This window comes from Tinamus guttatus, unplaced genomic scaffold, assembly GCF_059628265.1.
Source record: "Tinamus guttatus ecotype Peru unplaced genomic scaffold, ASM5962826v1 Tinamus_guttatus_pri_ptg000150l, whole genome shotgun sequence".
In the NCBI taxonomy this organism is placed as follows: Eukaryota; Metazoa; Chordata; class Aves; order Tinamiformes; family Tinamidae; genus Tinamus; species Tinamus guttatus.
In genome coordinates this window covers 16,791,126-16,807,154 of record NW_028288684.1, presented here as the reverse complement: position 1 = coordinate 16,807,154, position 16,029 = coordinate 16,791,126, and the positions used below count along the sequence as shown (strand labels likewise).

At 42.1% G+C, this 16,029-nt stretch overlaps 1 protein-coding gene across 1 annotated transcript in view; it reads right to left on the bottom strand.

Annotated features, from left to right (window-relative positions):
- The window catches only part of SLC36A4 (solute carrier family 36 member 4), a 91,934-nt gene extending 82,836 nt beyond the window's left edge, over positions 1-9,098 (bottom strand). The window contains exons 1-3 of the mRNA XM_088522346.1: positions 9,056-9,098; positions 1,479-1,584; positions 663-753 (exon numbers count right to left, since the gene is read on the bottom strand). Of these exons, the coding sequence (XP_088378472.1) occupies positions 663-753; positions 1,479-1,584; positions 9,056-9,083 (225 nt within the window). The 5' untranslated portion in view covers positions 9,084-9,098. The remainder of the gene's footprint in view (positions 1-662; positions 754-1,478; positions 1,585-9,055) is intronic.
- Between the last annotated feature and the right edge of the window lie 6,931 nt (positions 9,099-16,029).

Genomic DNA, 16,029 nt, shown 5'->3' with positions numbered 1-16,029 from the left:
TCTTTTTCTCAGAGGAAGATTTGCTGCCAAGTTACTTTTAACTGACTTGTTTGATAAAAGATTTTTCAGACGTGATCAAGCAGTAAATTGCAAAAGGCCAAGAAAACTTCATCCCCGTAAACATGTCATTATGACATTAGCAAAGAAAAATTTGGCAAGAGGAAAGACTGCATATGTTACACGGTTCTAACCAGTAGCTTGAATCACTTTGTCATCAACACTGCCATTTCAAAAGCTTCCTTCCATTATATTAGTGTGTTTCATGATGCAATTTAAATGAACAAACACAGTTTCCAGACCAATATTTTTGACAGTTACAAGTTATAGATTATATTCAAGTTAAATATTTGTTTTAGAGAATAAGTTTGACGAAGGTTTTCACAGCAAGTCCTTGCTTCTCTATTACACTGTCTTAGGAAAGTCCTTGTTTGCTACCTGGTGTAGATCAAATTGTGCTACGCTGGGCACCCCAAAATCACAAGAATGATCCAACAAGGTACCTGGGGCTCCTAGGACACACAATCCAGATACAGTCAAGTGTATGCAAAGATGAAAGAAACCTGAACAACAATTCCCATGAAACACCATGGAAGTCTCAGGCAAGTAGCTGTCAAAATTTATAGGCCATTTTTCCACCTATGAAAAATAAATTCATTTCTTACCACAATGCCAGCATTCTTTATTGCAAGGGGAAGCCCTAGAAGCCCAGTTCCAATGTTTCCTTTGAGGAGGTGGGTTAGTGTTTGTATAAACCTGAGAATAAAAATATAAGAAGTCACAGCAGAAATACATTCACATTGTTTAAAAAAAAAATCTTCTAGTTTATTAGCACACAGGGATAATTCGTGAGTTTTATCTTCTTAAGGTGGTCCGGTACATTCAAAGGCTATTTTTATTAATTTCTAGATGTGAGCTCCTTCAGCTGGAATATACAAGTCTGATCTCTCCTCCAGCTTGGGAAAGGCTAGATTCTCTGTGTAATTTTATTGTCTTTCTGCCTCAGAAAGAGACCAAATTACAAGGTTTATTAATGCTACTTTAAAATCATTGACATTCCAAACAAATCACTATTCTTACAGTCAAGAACTTTATCAATAAAAAAGTTAAACTTCACAAGATCTTCAAATTAATTTTAACACATAGATATTTCCAAAGTCTCCAGACATCTCTTTATTAAAAAATAAAATTATTCAAAAACCTCCTTAAATACTACTTGAATTTTAAGTGACCTTATGACTTGGCACATGGATGCCTTGGAATATTCTATGACGAACACACAAGTAGGTTCTGCAGAACAGAGAACACATTCAGCAAGGACTGCTCTTTAGCAGCAAAAATCCTATGCAAAGTACTGAAGTAAAACCACTAAACTGTACTGTGGCTACAAGTACCTCCCTTAAGGATTCAGTAAACTACTCACAAGGACCAAACTTGAAGCAATGAATTTTTACAAGCTGATACTTAAGAGTAATACACACGTGATGCCTTCTTCGTTGTCCTGCTGGTAATGCTTCTCAACTGGTGACAGTTCATGCTCCTCATCTGAATTTTGTTCTTCAATTAAGGGCTTCATCACCTCCATGTCTACAAAACAAAGTTAAAATAAATTCTGCATTTTAAACAAATTTAGAGTTTGGAAGTAAAACGCAATTCTGGTATTTCACCACCCAATGTGATTTACCTGTGAAACTAACTATAAACCAGAGTTAGACATCGGATATACCCAGCACAAATCTGCACAGGAAACACTCTCTCTTTAAAGGGAAACATGTTCTCATTATGCAGGCTGGTGTAGCAACAAAAGTTGAAATTTTCCATTAGCAAGCAACATCCTTCACTGTCACAATTTTTATGCTTTAGTTTAATTTCCAAGCTAATAAAACATACAGCAGAATAGAAACTTCATCCATTGCTACAAAAGGCTGTGATTCATCTTACCTGCTTTTAATGTATTAAAAATATATCTAAGTCCATTAAATGCCTGTGAACTTCTTGTCACTGAGATGACAAGGCATTTAAATGACAGAATGGACAACTTGCATTTTTAAAGTTCATACTGGAACATGAAACTGCCAGATACGAGTTTTGCTTCATGTGTTATTAAGATCAATCTGATAAAAATAATGATTTCAATTTGAAAATACATATGCATAAAAACGAGACATACAGAACCCTGAAAATTAGCCATTCAACAAATCATTCCTGTATTTAAAGAGCCCTTAGAGATGCCTAACTGAAGAAGAGGGCGCTGAAGCCAACCATAAGCAAGAGGAACTTATAAAGAACAACCATAAAACACACATTCCTATAAAGCAGAAGGCGGCTCACCCAGGTAGTTAAGATTAAACAGATACAGATCAGGCCTCCTAAAGGCAGCAAACGGTCATGAAATTAGTGTAGATGAAGTTGAAAGCTACTAGCAAAAGCACTAGACCAAAGCAAAAGCTTCCGAGTGGGTTGTAATATCAGGAGAGGTGACACAGCCAAGAAGTGCAGGGTGAAGCAAACCTATACAGGAATCTTGTCCCACTTGTGATAAAACTAATTAAAAGTATTTGCCCACTTTTGGAAGCCCAGTCCTTTTGAGCCAGAAAATACTAAAGTAAATATCTCTGGCAACCAATCCTAATTTCAGTTCTCTGGACCTGCACAGTTTACATAGTAGAAAGAATGGCCTCTTCCTGTGTCTACTACACAGAAATATAATTCAGTCTTTCTCTTTTCCACTCCTCCATTACAAAATAAATAGAACAAAAAAGTCTACTACATAAGGAACTTTGTGTTCCTTCTTTACCTCTTGGTCGACTTATTTGACATTCATGAATGAGGGAGACAGTGATAGCAATGAAAAAACAAGCATTCAGAAAGAGGCAGTAAAAATGATCACACTGGAAGATTTCACCTCTAATTTATTCCTCAAAGCTCCCCCTCTCCTCTAACTGATCATCCCAATGATTCCGCTCCTATTCTCCATCCTTCACGTCACATATATTGTCCCTATATATTTAAATTGTGTGTATGCCCTAAGCCCTGGCATGTATCCATGTCTAGTACATGAACTGTTACAGGAAAAGTTTTGCTTTGCTACTTGGAATGCCATGGACCACTCTTCTTTTTCAGGGACACATCCTGGATATTCCTGCAGTAAATTCTTCTGGGAAAAAAAAAAATCAAACACTATTGATAACAGCAAGCTTGAGTTTTAAGGAGATGTCTTAATGAGCATGGTGTGTTTTTTAAGAAATATCTTTCACATAAAAATGTCAAGACCATAAAGAAAAAGTCAACAGATTAAGAAAGGAATGGACATCAACAGGCAACAATCTCTTCCTTCTCTGGTGTTTCCTCATCTAGAAAACCAGCAGGTCGGCTAAAGCTGGGGACACTTCACCCCATGGAACAGAAAGGCTCAAAGTGATTTACTTGGTAGTTTCTGGCTCTTTATCAAAGTCTTCTGATCTCTTGATGACACCTTCCCCAAAGCGAAGATTTGGTGTCAGACCAAAACCCAGCACTGGTTGTCACCAGGCAGCTGGGGCTGCATCGGAGCCAGTGCCAAATGAAAGGGGCAGAGAAGGAAGAGCAGCCAAAACAGTTCAGCGAGATAAAGAAACCGAAGATCACACCAGGCAGCAGTTCCAACAAGAAAACTCTCACGTAAATCCATATTCAGGTCCTTATAACTGAACTCTGAAATCCATTCCATCTTGTAATTTTAACCACTGATAAAACTTCCAAGTCCCCTACTTAGGCGCAATTTACTCTTTAAACTGGCAACAAATCATGTAGCAAACTATACTGACCCAAAAGAAAGATGACACCTCCCAAATAGACATTATATGCAAAGTTTTTTTTTTTTATTCCCTAACTGTAGTCAATACATGAGTATATACACAATAAAATATGCAGCTTTTCACTAATGATTTGCCCGAGGTTAATTTATTTTCTCTTACCACCTTTTATTATGACTGCTTTCTGTTTTAATTTTTCATTTCCTTGCTTGTCCCTCTTAACTACTCTCAGCTGCTTCTCTGAATTCAAAGAAACCACCTCCAGTTCCATACCTGTGTTTTGAATATAAGAGCCTATCTTAAACCCTTTATCTGAAACTTCTGTATTTATCTGACCCATTCTGACTTAATGCCATGATAAAACGGCATTGAACAAGGCTGCTTTCTTTTTCCTGGTGAGGCTACAGCATAATCTCCCTCCACAAAGTTTATTTCTGAGTATAAAGACCAAATATCTGTATCTGCGCAGCATAGCGCAGCTGTGATGCCATCTGCCTAGATGGCAATATCAGAATTCATTTCCACAATAATATTCTTTGGTAGTGTAGATACCCTTTGAGTGGATCTAGGATAAGAGGAATGCGGCCTCCAATTCCAAACAACATCCAGCCCATCCATCTGGAGATACCATCCTCGGACTGGGCACCTAATAAATACTGCATAAGGCATCTGTTTCTTCTGCACTGTTTTACACTTCAAGATAGCACTCCGTAGTAATACGCTTTACGTTTGTGTAAGATTTACTTCTTCAAAGATGTTACTGGCATTCCTGCTATGCAAAGCTCTGTCCCCGTGCTGTCTTGAGCTTCCAAGCAAAAGATGTCCCATATAACTGAGCTTTGAATGTGCGTGAGTTTTACTACACACTCCTCTCATGAAAAAGTCTTCTCCTGGATTTACTAAATTATCTCCATGGTAACTTAACATAAAAACTTGATGTTTGATTGCTTTCACCTTTGTAAATTTGCCACCATGCCATTAAATTTCTTCCCAGCCTCAGACTTTTTAGCGTTTTTATACACACAGAACCACCATGGCTTTAAAACCAACATCTCACCTCAGACCTTTTGGGATATGCTCTTCTCTACTTGTACGGCTGCCTCCAGAGGATCTGCCATTTCCAAATTTGCTAATATGATTCAGGAAGACTCACAAAATTACCAAAAATCTCAGTGGAACTCTTGGATCTACAGAACTGCACCCAACATCACAGTAGTCACAGGCTCTCAGCATCTTTTCTTATTCCAACTTTGAGCCACTTCAAGCACCACTGCTAAGGTATCCTACACAACCGTTTTAACTCAAAAGGAGGGCCACAATGAATTTAATATAACCTCCAATTTTTAACTTAGAAAAAAAGATGACCAGGGTATCTAAATATATTTACCACGGTGGTTTGAATATTTATTACCAAATCCTGGAGAACATTTAAGTTATTTTCTTAGTATTTATTTTTCCACAGTAGTCTGCCATTTTATAAGAGGTATTTGTGCACTACCACATCTCAGTTTCATACTGAATTGCATTTCCAGCTGACAGTTGTGAGCTATCACTAACACCAATAGAAAAGCAATGCATCATTATAAAGTATTTACTTTGAAAAGCAGGCAAAGTGACTCCATGTACAAGAGAGCATATTTTACATTGAATTTGAGCCTCAGTAGCATGGAACCTACTGTCCCAGAGGAGAAGCTGTTATTCAGCAGTCAGTGTGTGCAAGGACTGGTAATTTTTTTGCACACATACTACATTCTGTTACAGTACCTACTTTCTGCTTTCAATTCACTTCAACTTAACCCATCCAACATCATTAGCCTACGGGATGTAATGAAGACCTGGATGTCAAGAAAAGTTAATAGAATAGCTGGATATTAGAAAATTTTTAAATATGTTTCTTTCAAATGCAGCTAAATAAAGGAGCCAAGAGGACAAATGTCACCAAAGCCCTCTTGCAGGGACTTTCTTCATCTGAAGACTCTAGCAACAGCCCTTCTGTGGAGAAAGCAAGGGATTTCCCTTCCCCTGATTTCTCAAAAGACAAGTCTGTTTGACCACAGGGGGAAAAAGGGAGGGAGTTCCCCCAAATGACCTATTATAAAACCTTTTAAAGCTCCATTATATTAAAGCTAACACCTGCACGTGTGTCTTTTCCACATCCGACCTGCTTACCCACATGCATTGCAGAGGATTTCTGTATGCAACTGATTTTGTCAATACTTCTGTCTGCCACACTTGCAAAAACGGTAAAACATCTAAAATGCTGATAAAAACTCCAAGGTCATTGCCATCAGGTTTCCTCTGACCTGATAAGCAAAACTGTACACAGCTAGAGCACAGTAGGTGGCTTAATGATTTTCTAGACTGGTCCTACTTTACTATGCAAGAGGTATTTACTTTATCCCAGTTACTATCCAGGCATCTATTAGACTGAGCGTATGAGACTGGAAACTATTTTTAAGAATGAGATGAAAAGCAAATAATTTGAGATTGATTTAATAATACAGACAATAAAGAAAAAAAATGGTTAAATATACCTCCCTATACAGCACAAATTAATTTGTCCTTTACTTTTATAAACCCCAGGAGGTCTTGAGAAATTTTGTCTACAGATAGAGACTAAATCTCTTGCTTCTAAAACACATCACTTATCTGCAAACCAGAGTAAATAAAAAAATCCAGTAAAAACACAAATATAAAGGTTAGTCTGTGAAGAACTGAAATTTAAGGGTTAAAATTTGATCTTAGGCCAAGCACACAGTAGAACGCTATATGCCTGTAAAACTCTACACAACAGCAGCCACTACATCCATTTAAGCAGATTTTTGTCTTTTGGGACCAGTGTATAACCATGATAACAGTTATCTTGAAACCTCTTCAAATATTCATTAACACACCACTCCTGGTGCAACAGATACTGAGGAAGAGGAAATAGAGGAAATTAGTTATTTCTGGGTCTCCAGAAATAACTGAAATGAGAACCTTGAATGCCTGCTTCACACCTCTATATCAAGGCCAGCAGTTCATAAATCTTATTCTAACATTTGTTGCTGTTTCTGCTTTCTTTTGTGAAAGCCCATGTAAGAAAGGCGTCAAGGATCTACAAATACTGCTACCACCGGCAAGCCAACGCAGAGTGCATTTCTTCCACTTCTCCCAAAACTACCTCTGTAATGTTAAACTGACTCATTAATCCGCCACAGACACAAATCACTAACCCCTTACAGATAAAAATCACACTATAGTGATGCATAAAAGGTCTTCTCAGAGAAGTCTAGGCAATTTTAACCACCAGTCAATTCAAAATTTAATACTAGAGAATAAAATTGTAATAGTTAGTTCTTATAACCATTATTTTCAGTCTTGTATATTCAAGTTTATTTTTTAAAACCTCAGAATTTGCCAACTTCTCGTCAATGTTCATGGATCTGCTTCCAAAGAAATCTTTGACCTGTTACTAAATTCACTTAATTGTAAAGCTGTCTGTATACAGCACCTTTAAGTGTTTTTTTTTCTGCACAGTGTTTCTGTTCACTTTACCTCTGCCTAGGCCTTGCGTCCAACCCACAGCTTATACTAAAACCTGACGTACGTTAAGGAGCAGGACACAGCACAAGGAACAAAACTGAATCCATCGCTCTCGTTTCATGGATGAAACAGGATCCAAAGATACAAAGATAAAGCAATGAGCCATGACTGCAGAACAAGTTAAAGGCAAAGGCGTTTATTATTTAGATAAAATAAATATAAATCCATATATATGGATAAATCCAATATATAAAATAAAGATAAAATAAAGATAAATCCAATTTCCCTTTGTTCCTCACAGAAGGCTATCTCTGAGACAAGCTATCATCTAAAAACTGAATTGAAAATATAAGCAGTATAATGTATTTATTTTCCTTGAGGGTTACGGAATTAGCGTTAGCTAAAAGGAAGACCTGAATTTGACATATAAATCTAAATAAGCACGGTGACAGGATAAAACTTATAATTGTTCATATCGGCTGTATTCACTCCGTGCATGGAAGCAGGAAAATACAGATCTTGCTGTGGAATACCACTTCATGTGGTAAGATGTATATTCTTATGAATACTTTGAAAAAAGCGTGAATAAAGGAGGTCCCATAGAGAGCTGATCACTTGTGTGCTTCTCCACAAGAACGTGCAAACAAGGCCACAAGCACTGCAGAACATCCATTTGTTAAATACAAGGTGACCCAGTACCTCAGTAACAGGCTCATTTCAATATGTAACTGTTTCAGCTGCTGGATAAAAGGGAAACCAGAACCACATAACTTCGCTGTATTCTACGATGAGGTTTTATGCTAACGGGCTTGCACACGTTGTACATCACCAGTTTGCTGGGATGCCTTCACCCGTGCCCAGAGCCCTCCTCACCAAACCAGCCCGAGGGCTGCTCTTCACAGGCCAAGACTAGGAGCGAGGCTCTGACACAGGGTGTCCTGTCATGTCCTCGACTGTAGCAGTGCCACACGCGAGTACCAGGCAACAACCAGGACTCAATTCATCACCTTCAAGCTATGGAGAAGGCTGTCAACCCAGTGTTGCAAACCAGGGCTCTGTGTTCCTCCCTTGCTCACACTTTACTCTGTGAAGAACTTGAGTAGCATTTTTCTCCAGAAAATACCAAACACACATGCATCTCAGCCACATGCTTCCATAACTGCTATGGGTCAACATGAAGCCACCACGAATGGTCATGCAGGGGATGCTTGTACGGATTGAAAACGCTGGATCTTTCCCTCATTCAAGGGAGACTTAGGATATAACCCTATTTAATCATTCATAAATCATCTCCCTTTTTAACTTGGCATGAGAGACAGAGGAAAGCAAAAGCCCCTCAAAGAATAAACTATTTTCCACAAAGGAAAACTAAAAGAAAAAAAATAACCTATTTCATACTCCGCTTTCCGAGAAGCACGAGAAAAACACGCCCTATGGAGAGGACCAGGAAGTGCATGCCTGTATATATATACATTATACGTATATATATATGAAAGGTCCCGCGCAGCGGTGCCGCCCCCAGGAGCGGCGGGCAGGACCCACCCCCTGCGCCGCGTGCGATGGTTCCGCCCGCCCGCCCCGCTCCAGGCGCATCCCCCCCGGGCCGAACCACCGCGCCCCGAGCGCGGGGGGGGACGGCGGGCACCGGCCGGCCGCTCCCCGCGAGCCCCCGCGCGCTGCCTTGGCGCCGCCGCCGCCCGAGCGCCGCCGCCGCCCCGCCGGGCCGCCCGGCCCCTCACCCAGCTCCTCGCCGCCCGCAGCCTCCATGTCCCGCCGGCCCCGCGCCAGCCCTTCCGCCGCTGTGGAGCCGGCCGGCGCCGGGAGCGTGTGCGCATGCGCCCGCGGCCCAGAACCATAGACGCGACCGGATAGACGGGCCGGGCGGCGCGAGTCCTCCGGCGCGTGTGGGAGGCGGCGGGCGCCGCCCGGGCCGCCTCGCGTCTCCGTCTCGGCGGATCCTGAGCAACGTGTGCTGTGCAGCCATCAAAACGCGGTAAATCCTGTCGTGCCATCACAGACGTGGGAACGTGAGCGTACGGCGTCACCTTTTCCCGTTTCTTCGTCGTAGTTTTGAATTTCTTTTCATATAAATATTCCTTGCTTTTAATGGTCGGCTTCCGCTTGTTCCCGTTTTTGCATTCCCCTGGCATAAATATCAAGCACATCCCCAACAGTCATAAATAATCAACATCTTAATGGCCAGTATTCTTTAAAAAAAAAGGAAAAAAAAGTGTAATTGATGCACTAAAAGAGTCTTAACTTTTTAGAGGAAAAATTATGTATATACTTTTGATACATACTGAATGAGGGCCTAGTTCACTGCACCCTCTTGCTGTGAAGCTAGGAAGCAGGTTTGTGCTGGGAAATTGGTTTTCCCTGGCATTCCACAAGGCTCGTAGCTGAGGGCGGCCGTCACGCTGCCATGTAACAAGCCGAGAACACAGATCATAAAAGGAGCGTGTTCCACAGCTGCGCTTAAAACAACAAAACTGCTCAAGTTTGATTGCCACAGCTTTGGTACCCACTGGAATCTGAAAAATACAGCTCTCAAGTGAAAAGAGGTTTAAGGTCTGATGTGTGTTGACTCTCTTTAAGCTTTGATGAAGAATAAATGTGACTGCAGAAGATGATGCATCTGTCAAAAGTGCTGCTGATGATTCATACTTCATATGGAAATCCTTAGCACGGTTCAAATATCAGAGGCAAATCAGAGACCACAAGGATTTTTCCCAGCTTGAATCATTATGTGGCTAAAACATTTTTTTTCTGTCACTTAATAAAAATTACAGATTTGTATTTGCATATGGTTCTGCATAAACTGAGATTTATTAGTCTTTGCCTAAATTGCCAAATTTAGGTTCCCTTTTGGTATTTAATTTGATGGACTGTCAGCTTCCTTTCTGTACAGTTCAAAGTCAAAGTACAGCATCCCTTCTATATGCAGATCAGTAAATAATACAGATATTTAGATACTTTTGAGTCTTTTTCAGTTCTTACATCATTTGCCTTAAATATTTAAAAGCACACGGAACACATGGGGTACATGACAAATTCAGTGAATCCTGCACAAAAGGAGATAACAATAATTTGGAAGATTTGTAGCGCATTTCCACATGATCCTGCTAACTGCACCAATGTTAGAGAGCAGTGCATGAATTTGGAGGGTGTCTGGAGGGGTGAACTCTGAACTCCTTCTACACTGAACGCTGGTATGGGCCTTCATTTGCTCGTGAAAATATTTAGGAGCCTAAAACATTGGACATGGCCAGAGAGTGCAGCTGTGACAACTGTGTCCAACTTACAGTCACTTGTGGCATTTAACAGCATCTGTGTCCAAGCTTTCTGGGGTGTTTCCACACTTCTTAATAAAAGAGAAACTGAGGTCTTAATTTGTGACCCTCTTCTGGACCTCACAAGCCTCTCCAAAACTACAGGCAGGCACAGTTCAAGGGACAGCTCACTACAAGTCTGCTCTCAGAAAGCAGAACTGTGAGCAAGAATGCACGTGCTTGGCTCCCTCCATTGCCACGGTTCCCCAACGCTATTCCAGTAGGCTTCCTACCCTCGGAATACCCTCACGTCCCCATGAGATGTTTACAAGACATTTAATATAAACCCAAGAACTGAAGATAGATGACAAGTAGGGAAACAGATTGTGGTGTTGCAAGACAAAAGCCTCCCATTCTAAAAGGGAATTCTGTCATTCATAGTTTTCACAGCTAGACGTAACACATGAGCCCAGATCTCTCTCAAATTCACCAGCTGTGCCACAGAAAAGGTATGGCCACCAGCAAAGCCCTCAGGTGCCTGCCAGCCACCCTTATACTTCTGCAATTCAGGCCTGCTTTGGGAACTAGTATAGCCTGTGGCGTAAAGCATGACTCTCAGAGTCGGCTCTAATTTAAGAAAAGCTCCAGAGAACTGCGGCTCAGAGCAACTCAGCATCCACATGGCAGCCTGCGCCGCAGGGACTCCTTTCATCCCTCCTGTGGGAATTCTCCCTTCGCCAGCTGCAGGGTTTTTACAGCCTCGTGTTCCTCTGAAGTGCTGTTCAAAGAGGAGCGTGAAGGGGGAGAGGATCTGACTTACTAAGATTCCAGAAGTAAAACTAGTTGCAGGATACTGTAAAATTGTAGCCACTTAGTGAGGATGTTCTTAAAAGCTGCAAGAAATGTTAATAGTGAAATAGCTACATAGATAGTTTCCAGTTAACAAAAAAAAAAAAAAAGAAAAAAAAATGGCATCATGTCCTGGAAAGAGCCAGCAGGTCTTAGGAAATCTATAATCATCAGGCAATTGAGCACTGGAGTAAGTACAGCTATAGGATTTTCCAGAATCACTTTACGGTTCTGAAATTCACAATTACTCTGTATCTACAAGCACTTGCAGTAGTATTGATCTGTTCAGTGAACATGACGATGTTTTTGTCCAGCTCTTTTTCATCAGCTCTTAGCTTTATATAAGGTCCTCTGAAAACTACAATTTGGCATTATTTTAGAAATTTAAGTCAGCTGCTCATTTTCAGGAAGAATTTGGAAATTGCCCTATTAAACAGGGTAAGAATTAATCACACTTAGTGTCTTCATAGCCAGACCCAATGCAAGTAATACAGGGAATGGCTTGTGGCCTTTTTCTCCCTACGTAATATGGTCAAATTGCAAACAAGCAAAGCAGTGTTGTACAGCTGCAGTGTAGTCACTGCAATCTAGAATAGCCACCATTTCTTGTCACTTTGTCACATCTGCCTGAGCATAGTGTCCTGACCAATTTTAGATGCCTGTAGACATTAATGACTAGTGTGACAGGAAGTTAACTCTAAGGAAATCAATAAAGCCACATGGAAGCAAATTTGTTATTAAAAAAAAAATCAAAAGTCACCTAAGGTGTGTAAGAAGTTCTAGTATCCACAACACAATAAATGGGAGTGGATAACTGGAGAAGGGGGGAGGAGAGAAGCAGAAAATGCACATGTTTTTCATTTATAGGCAGCCCATTTTATTTAGGAAATGTCAGTGTCTCAAATGAGCAGCATCCTTCCAGCTCTCAGGATAAACACAATCAAGAGTGTTTTCCTTTCACAAAGAGGTAGTGCTAGACTGTAATTAGAAACAAATCTTGTGGCATCTTGACAGAAAAAAAATCTCCCTAAAGCTCTAATTCTCTGTGGGCTACACAAAGTGTTGGCTTTTGAATGTCAGTTGCTTAAAGCTGTGGGTCCCAAGCCACAGAAGTAGAGCAAAAAATGCATAAATATCTATTGCCTTATTTCTTCTGGAGCAGTTGTCTTCCATGGCATTTACTTTGTCAATAAACTTAACTCCTGCTCTCCTGCTTAAACATCCATTCTCTTTTTCACTTTGAGCTTCACAAAGAAAATCTCAGAGTTCTGAGCATGCCCATCTTTTACAAGTGCTGCATATTTAGCCTGAGGTAAATAATAATAACTCCTGTACATTTAATGATGAATGTTATGTTTAACTCTGGACTTCCAACAACAGAACAGAAAAATGATACACAAAGCACCTCCAGTTATTTACAGTTGCAGTCTTGCGTGTAATGTGAAAAGCAAATTATTTTCATCCCTCTTTTTACTTCCATTACTCCATATTATTTTCATATTCCTCACATTTCTTGTCCCAGCTTAGGGTCTGAGATGAGCCTGATGTCACAAAAAACAACAGTTAGTTGAAGGTGGGACTACAAAGAGAGACTGAGGTGGAAGAGAGCTGCTTCTTGGTAGAAGCCATTGATGCTTCGAGTAAAGTCTCTGTCTTAGCTGATTTGCATCAGAAGATTATGGATGGACTTGATAATCGTGAAGGTCTTTTCCAACCATAATGATTCGATGACGATGTGTAACTTGAAAATTTAAAAATGTATTTGGAAATCCACCAATTTCTATCATTAATTTATGTTCTAAATAGTTCTTTGGTTCTAGATCTATACTAGCAAACATGGTAGACTGTGGCACAAGTACTATTCTGTGATTGTCTATGTTAAATTGTTATCAGACCTGAACTTTCCGTGGTTATGAGCCGAGCTACCCTGCAGCCTCAGGGACCGTTCCCAGTAGGGAGACTCCATGTCTATCCCGTTTTGGAGGGTGATGGACTTTAGCCATATGGGCATAAGCTCTGTTGTATTAGGCAACCTCAGAGTCAGAAATAAAGAAGGCCCTGATGTGTTTTGATTCATAGAATCATAGAATCATAGAGTGCTTAGGGTTGGAAGGGACCTCTAGAGATCATCTAGTCCAACCCCCCTGCACACGCAGGGTCACCTAGAGCACGGGGCACAGGACTGCATCCAAGCGGGTTTGGAAGATCTCCAGAGAAGGAGACTCCACAACCTCTCTGGGCAGCCTGTTCCAGTGCTCTGTCACCCTCACTGTTAAAAAAAAATTTCCTTAAGTTCCTGTGGAACTTTTGATGCTTCAGTTTCTGGCCATTACCTCTAGTTCTGTCAGTGGCCACCACTGAAAAGAGACCGGCAACATCCTCCTCACTCCCTCCCTTGAGGTACTTATAGACACTGATCAGATCCCCTCTCAGCCTTCTCTTCTCCAGGCTGAACAGGCCCAGCTCCCTCAGCCTCTCCTCATAGGGCAGATGTTCCAGGCCCCTGATCATCCTTGTAGCCCTGCGCTGGACTCTCTCCAGCAGCTCCACATCCCTCTTGTACTGTGGAGCCCAGAACTGGACACAATACTCCAGATGTGGCCTCACCAGGGCTGAGTAGAGGGGCAGGATCACCTCCCTCGACCTGCTGGAGACGCTCTTCTTAATGCACCCCAGGATCTCATTGGCCTTCTTGGCCACGAGGGCACACTGCTGCCTCATGGTCAGCTTGTCGTCCACCATGACACCCAGGTCTTTCTCCGCAGAGCTGCTCTCCAGAAGGTCGGTCCCCAGCCTGTCCTGGTGTCTGGGGTTATTCCTCCTCAGGTGCAGGACCTTGCACTTGGCCTTGTTGAATTGCATGAGGTTTTTCACCGCCCAGTTGTCCAGTCTGTCCAGGTCCCTCTGGATGGCAGCGCAGCCTTCTGGGGTATCAGCTACTCCTCCCAGTTTCGTGTCATCAGCAAACTTGCTGAGGGAGCACTCTGTGCCTTCATCCAGGTCATTGATGAATAAATTGAACAGGACCGGACCAAGGATTGACCCCTGGGGGACCCCGCTAGCTACAGGCCTCCAACTAGACTCTGCACCGCTGATCACCACCCTCTGAGCTCTGACATCCAGCCAGTTCCTAATCCACCTCACTGTCCACTCATCTATCCCACACTTCCAGAGCTTGCCCAGGAGGATGTCGTGAGGGACGGTGTCAAAAGCCTCGGTGAAGTCGAGATAGACGACATCCACCGCTCTCCCCTCCTCTATCCAGCCGGTCATTCCATCATAGATGGCTTCTATGATAGCCATCATACAAGGCTATCAGGTTAGTCAAGCAAAATTTCCCCTTGGTGAATCCATGCTGACTACTCTTGAGCACCTTCTTGTCCTCCATGTGCCTGGAGACAACGGCCAGTATGAGCCGTTCCATCACTTTTCCAGGGACGGAGGTGAGGCTGACTGGCCTGTAGTTGCCTGGGTCCTCCTTCTTGCCTTTTTTGAAGACTGCCGTGACATTGGCCTTCTTCCAGTCCTCCAGCATCTCCCTTGTTCTCCAGGATCTTTCAAAGATGATGGAGAGCGGCTTAGCTATGACCTCTGCCAGCTCATGCAGCACTCTGGGGTGCATCCCATCAGGGCCCATGGATTTGTGGGTATCGAGGTTCCTTAGGTGCTCTAAGGTTCCTCTACCCAGGGCAAGTCTTCCTCTCCACCGGCTTCTTCTCTTGTCCCTAGGGCCTGGGGCTCTAAAGGGCTGCCCTTGGTAAACACCAAAGCAAAGAAGGCATTGAGCAACTCTGCTTTTTCTGTGTTATTTGTAACCAGGGTGCCCATCCCGTCTGCCAGCGGACCCACGTTTTCCCTGATCTTCCTTTTGCTGTTAATGTATTTGAAGAAATTTTCCTTGTGATTTTTAACATCCCTTGCCAGATTGCGTTCCAACCGTGCCTTAGCTTTCCTTGTTGCATCTCTGCATTCTCTGACTATGTTCCTGTATTTCTCCCAGGGGACCTGTCCTTTTTTCCACATTATGTACACCGCCTTCTTGTGCTTGAGCATTGCCACAAGCTCCCTGCTCATCCACACAGGTCTCCTGCCCCCTCTGCCTGACTTCTTACACACAGAGTATGAATTTATTTTCATACCAATATGAATTTTGTTCACTGTGTAGCTGTGTTGAGCAGAGTGTCGGTGGTGCTTCCTGAAGGAGCCAAGAAGTTGCAGTGCCTCCCGTGCCTGTGTCTGGAAGAAAGTGAGGAGATGGGCGAGGTGCGGAGAGAAAGGAGCTTCTTGCTTTAATTCTGGCCATGTGTTTTTTCTGTGTGCAGAAATCTTGTGAACCGTGTCAGTAATTACTCTTTAACTGCCCTGATGTAGCAGGAACAGCAAAATGGAGGTCAGAATCTCCAAAATCCTGCTCTTGCTACCACTGCCCAGTTGCAGCATCTGCAATGCCTCTTTTTGGCAATATCTTGCCCCAGGCCATCAGATACAGTAGTAGCCAGACTGAGCCCACTAGTGAAAATAGGGTAAAAATAGGTATTTTTACCTTGGCCTGCTTAGATAAAAGATATTGGTATGAAAACAAAAATGCCAGACAC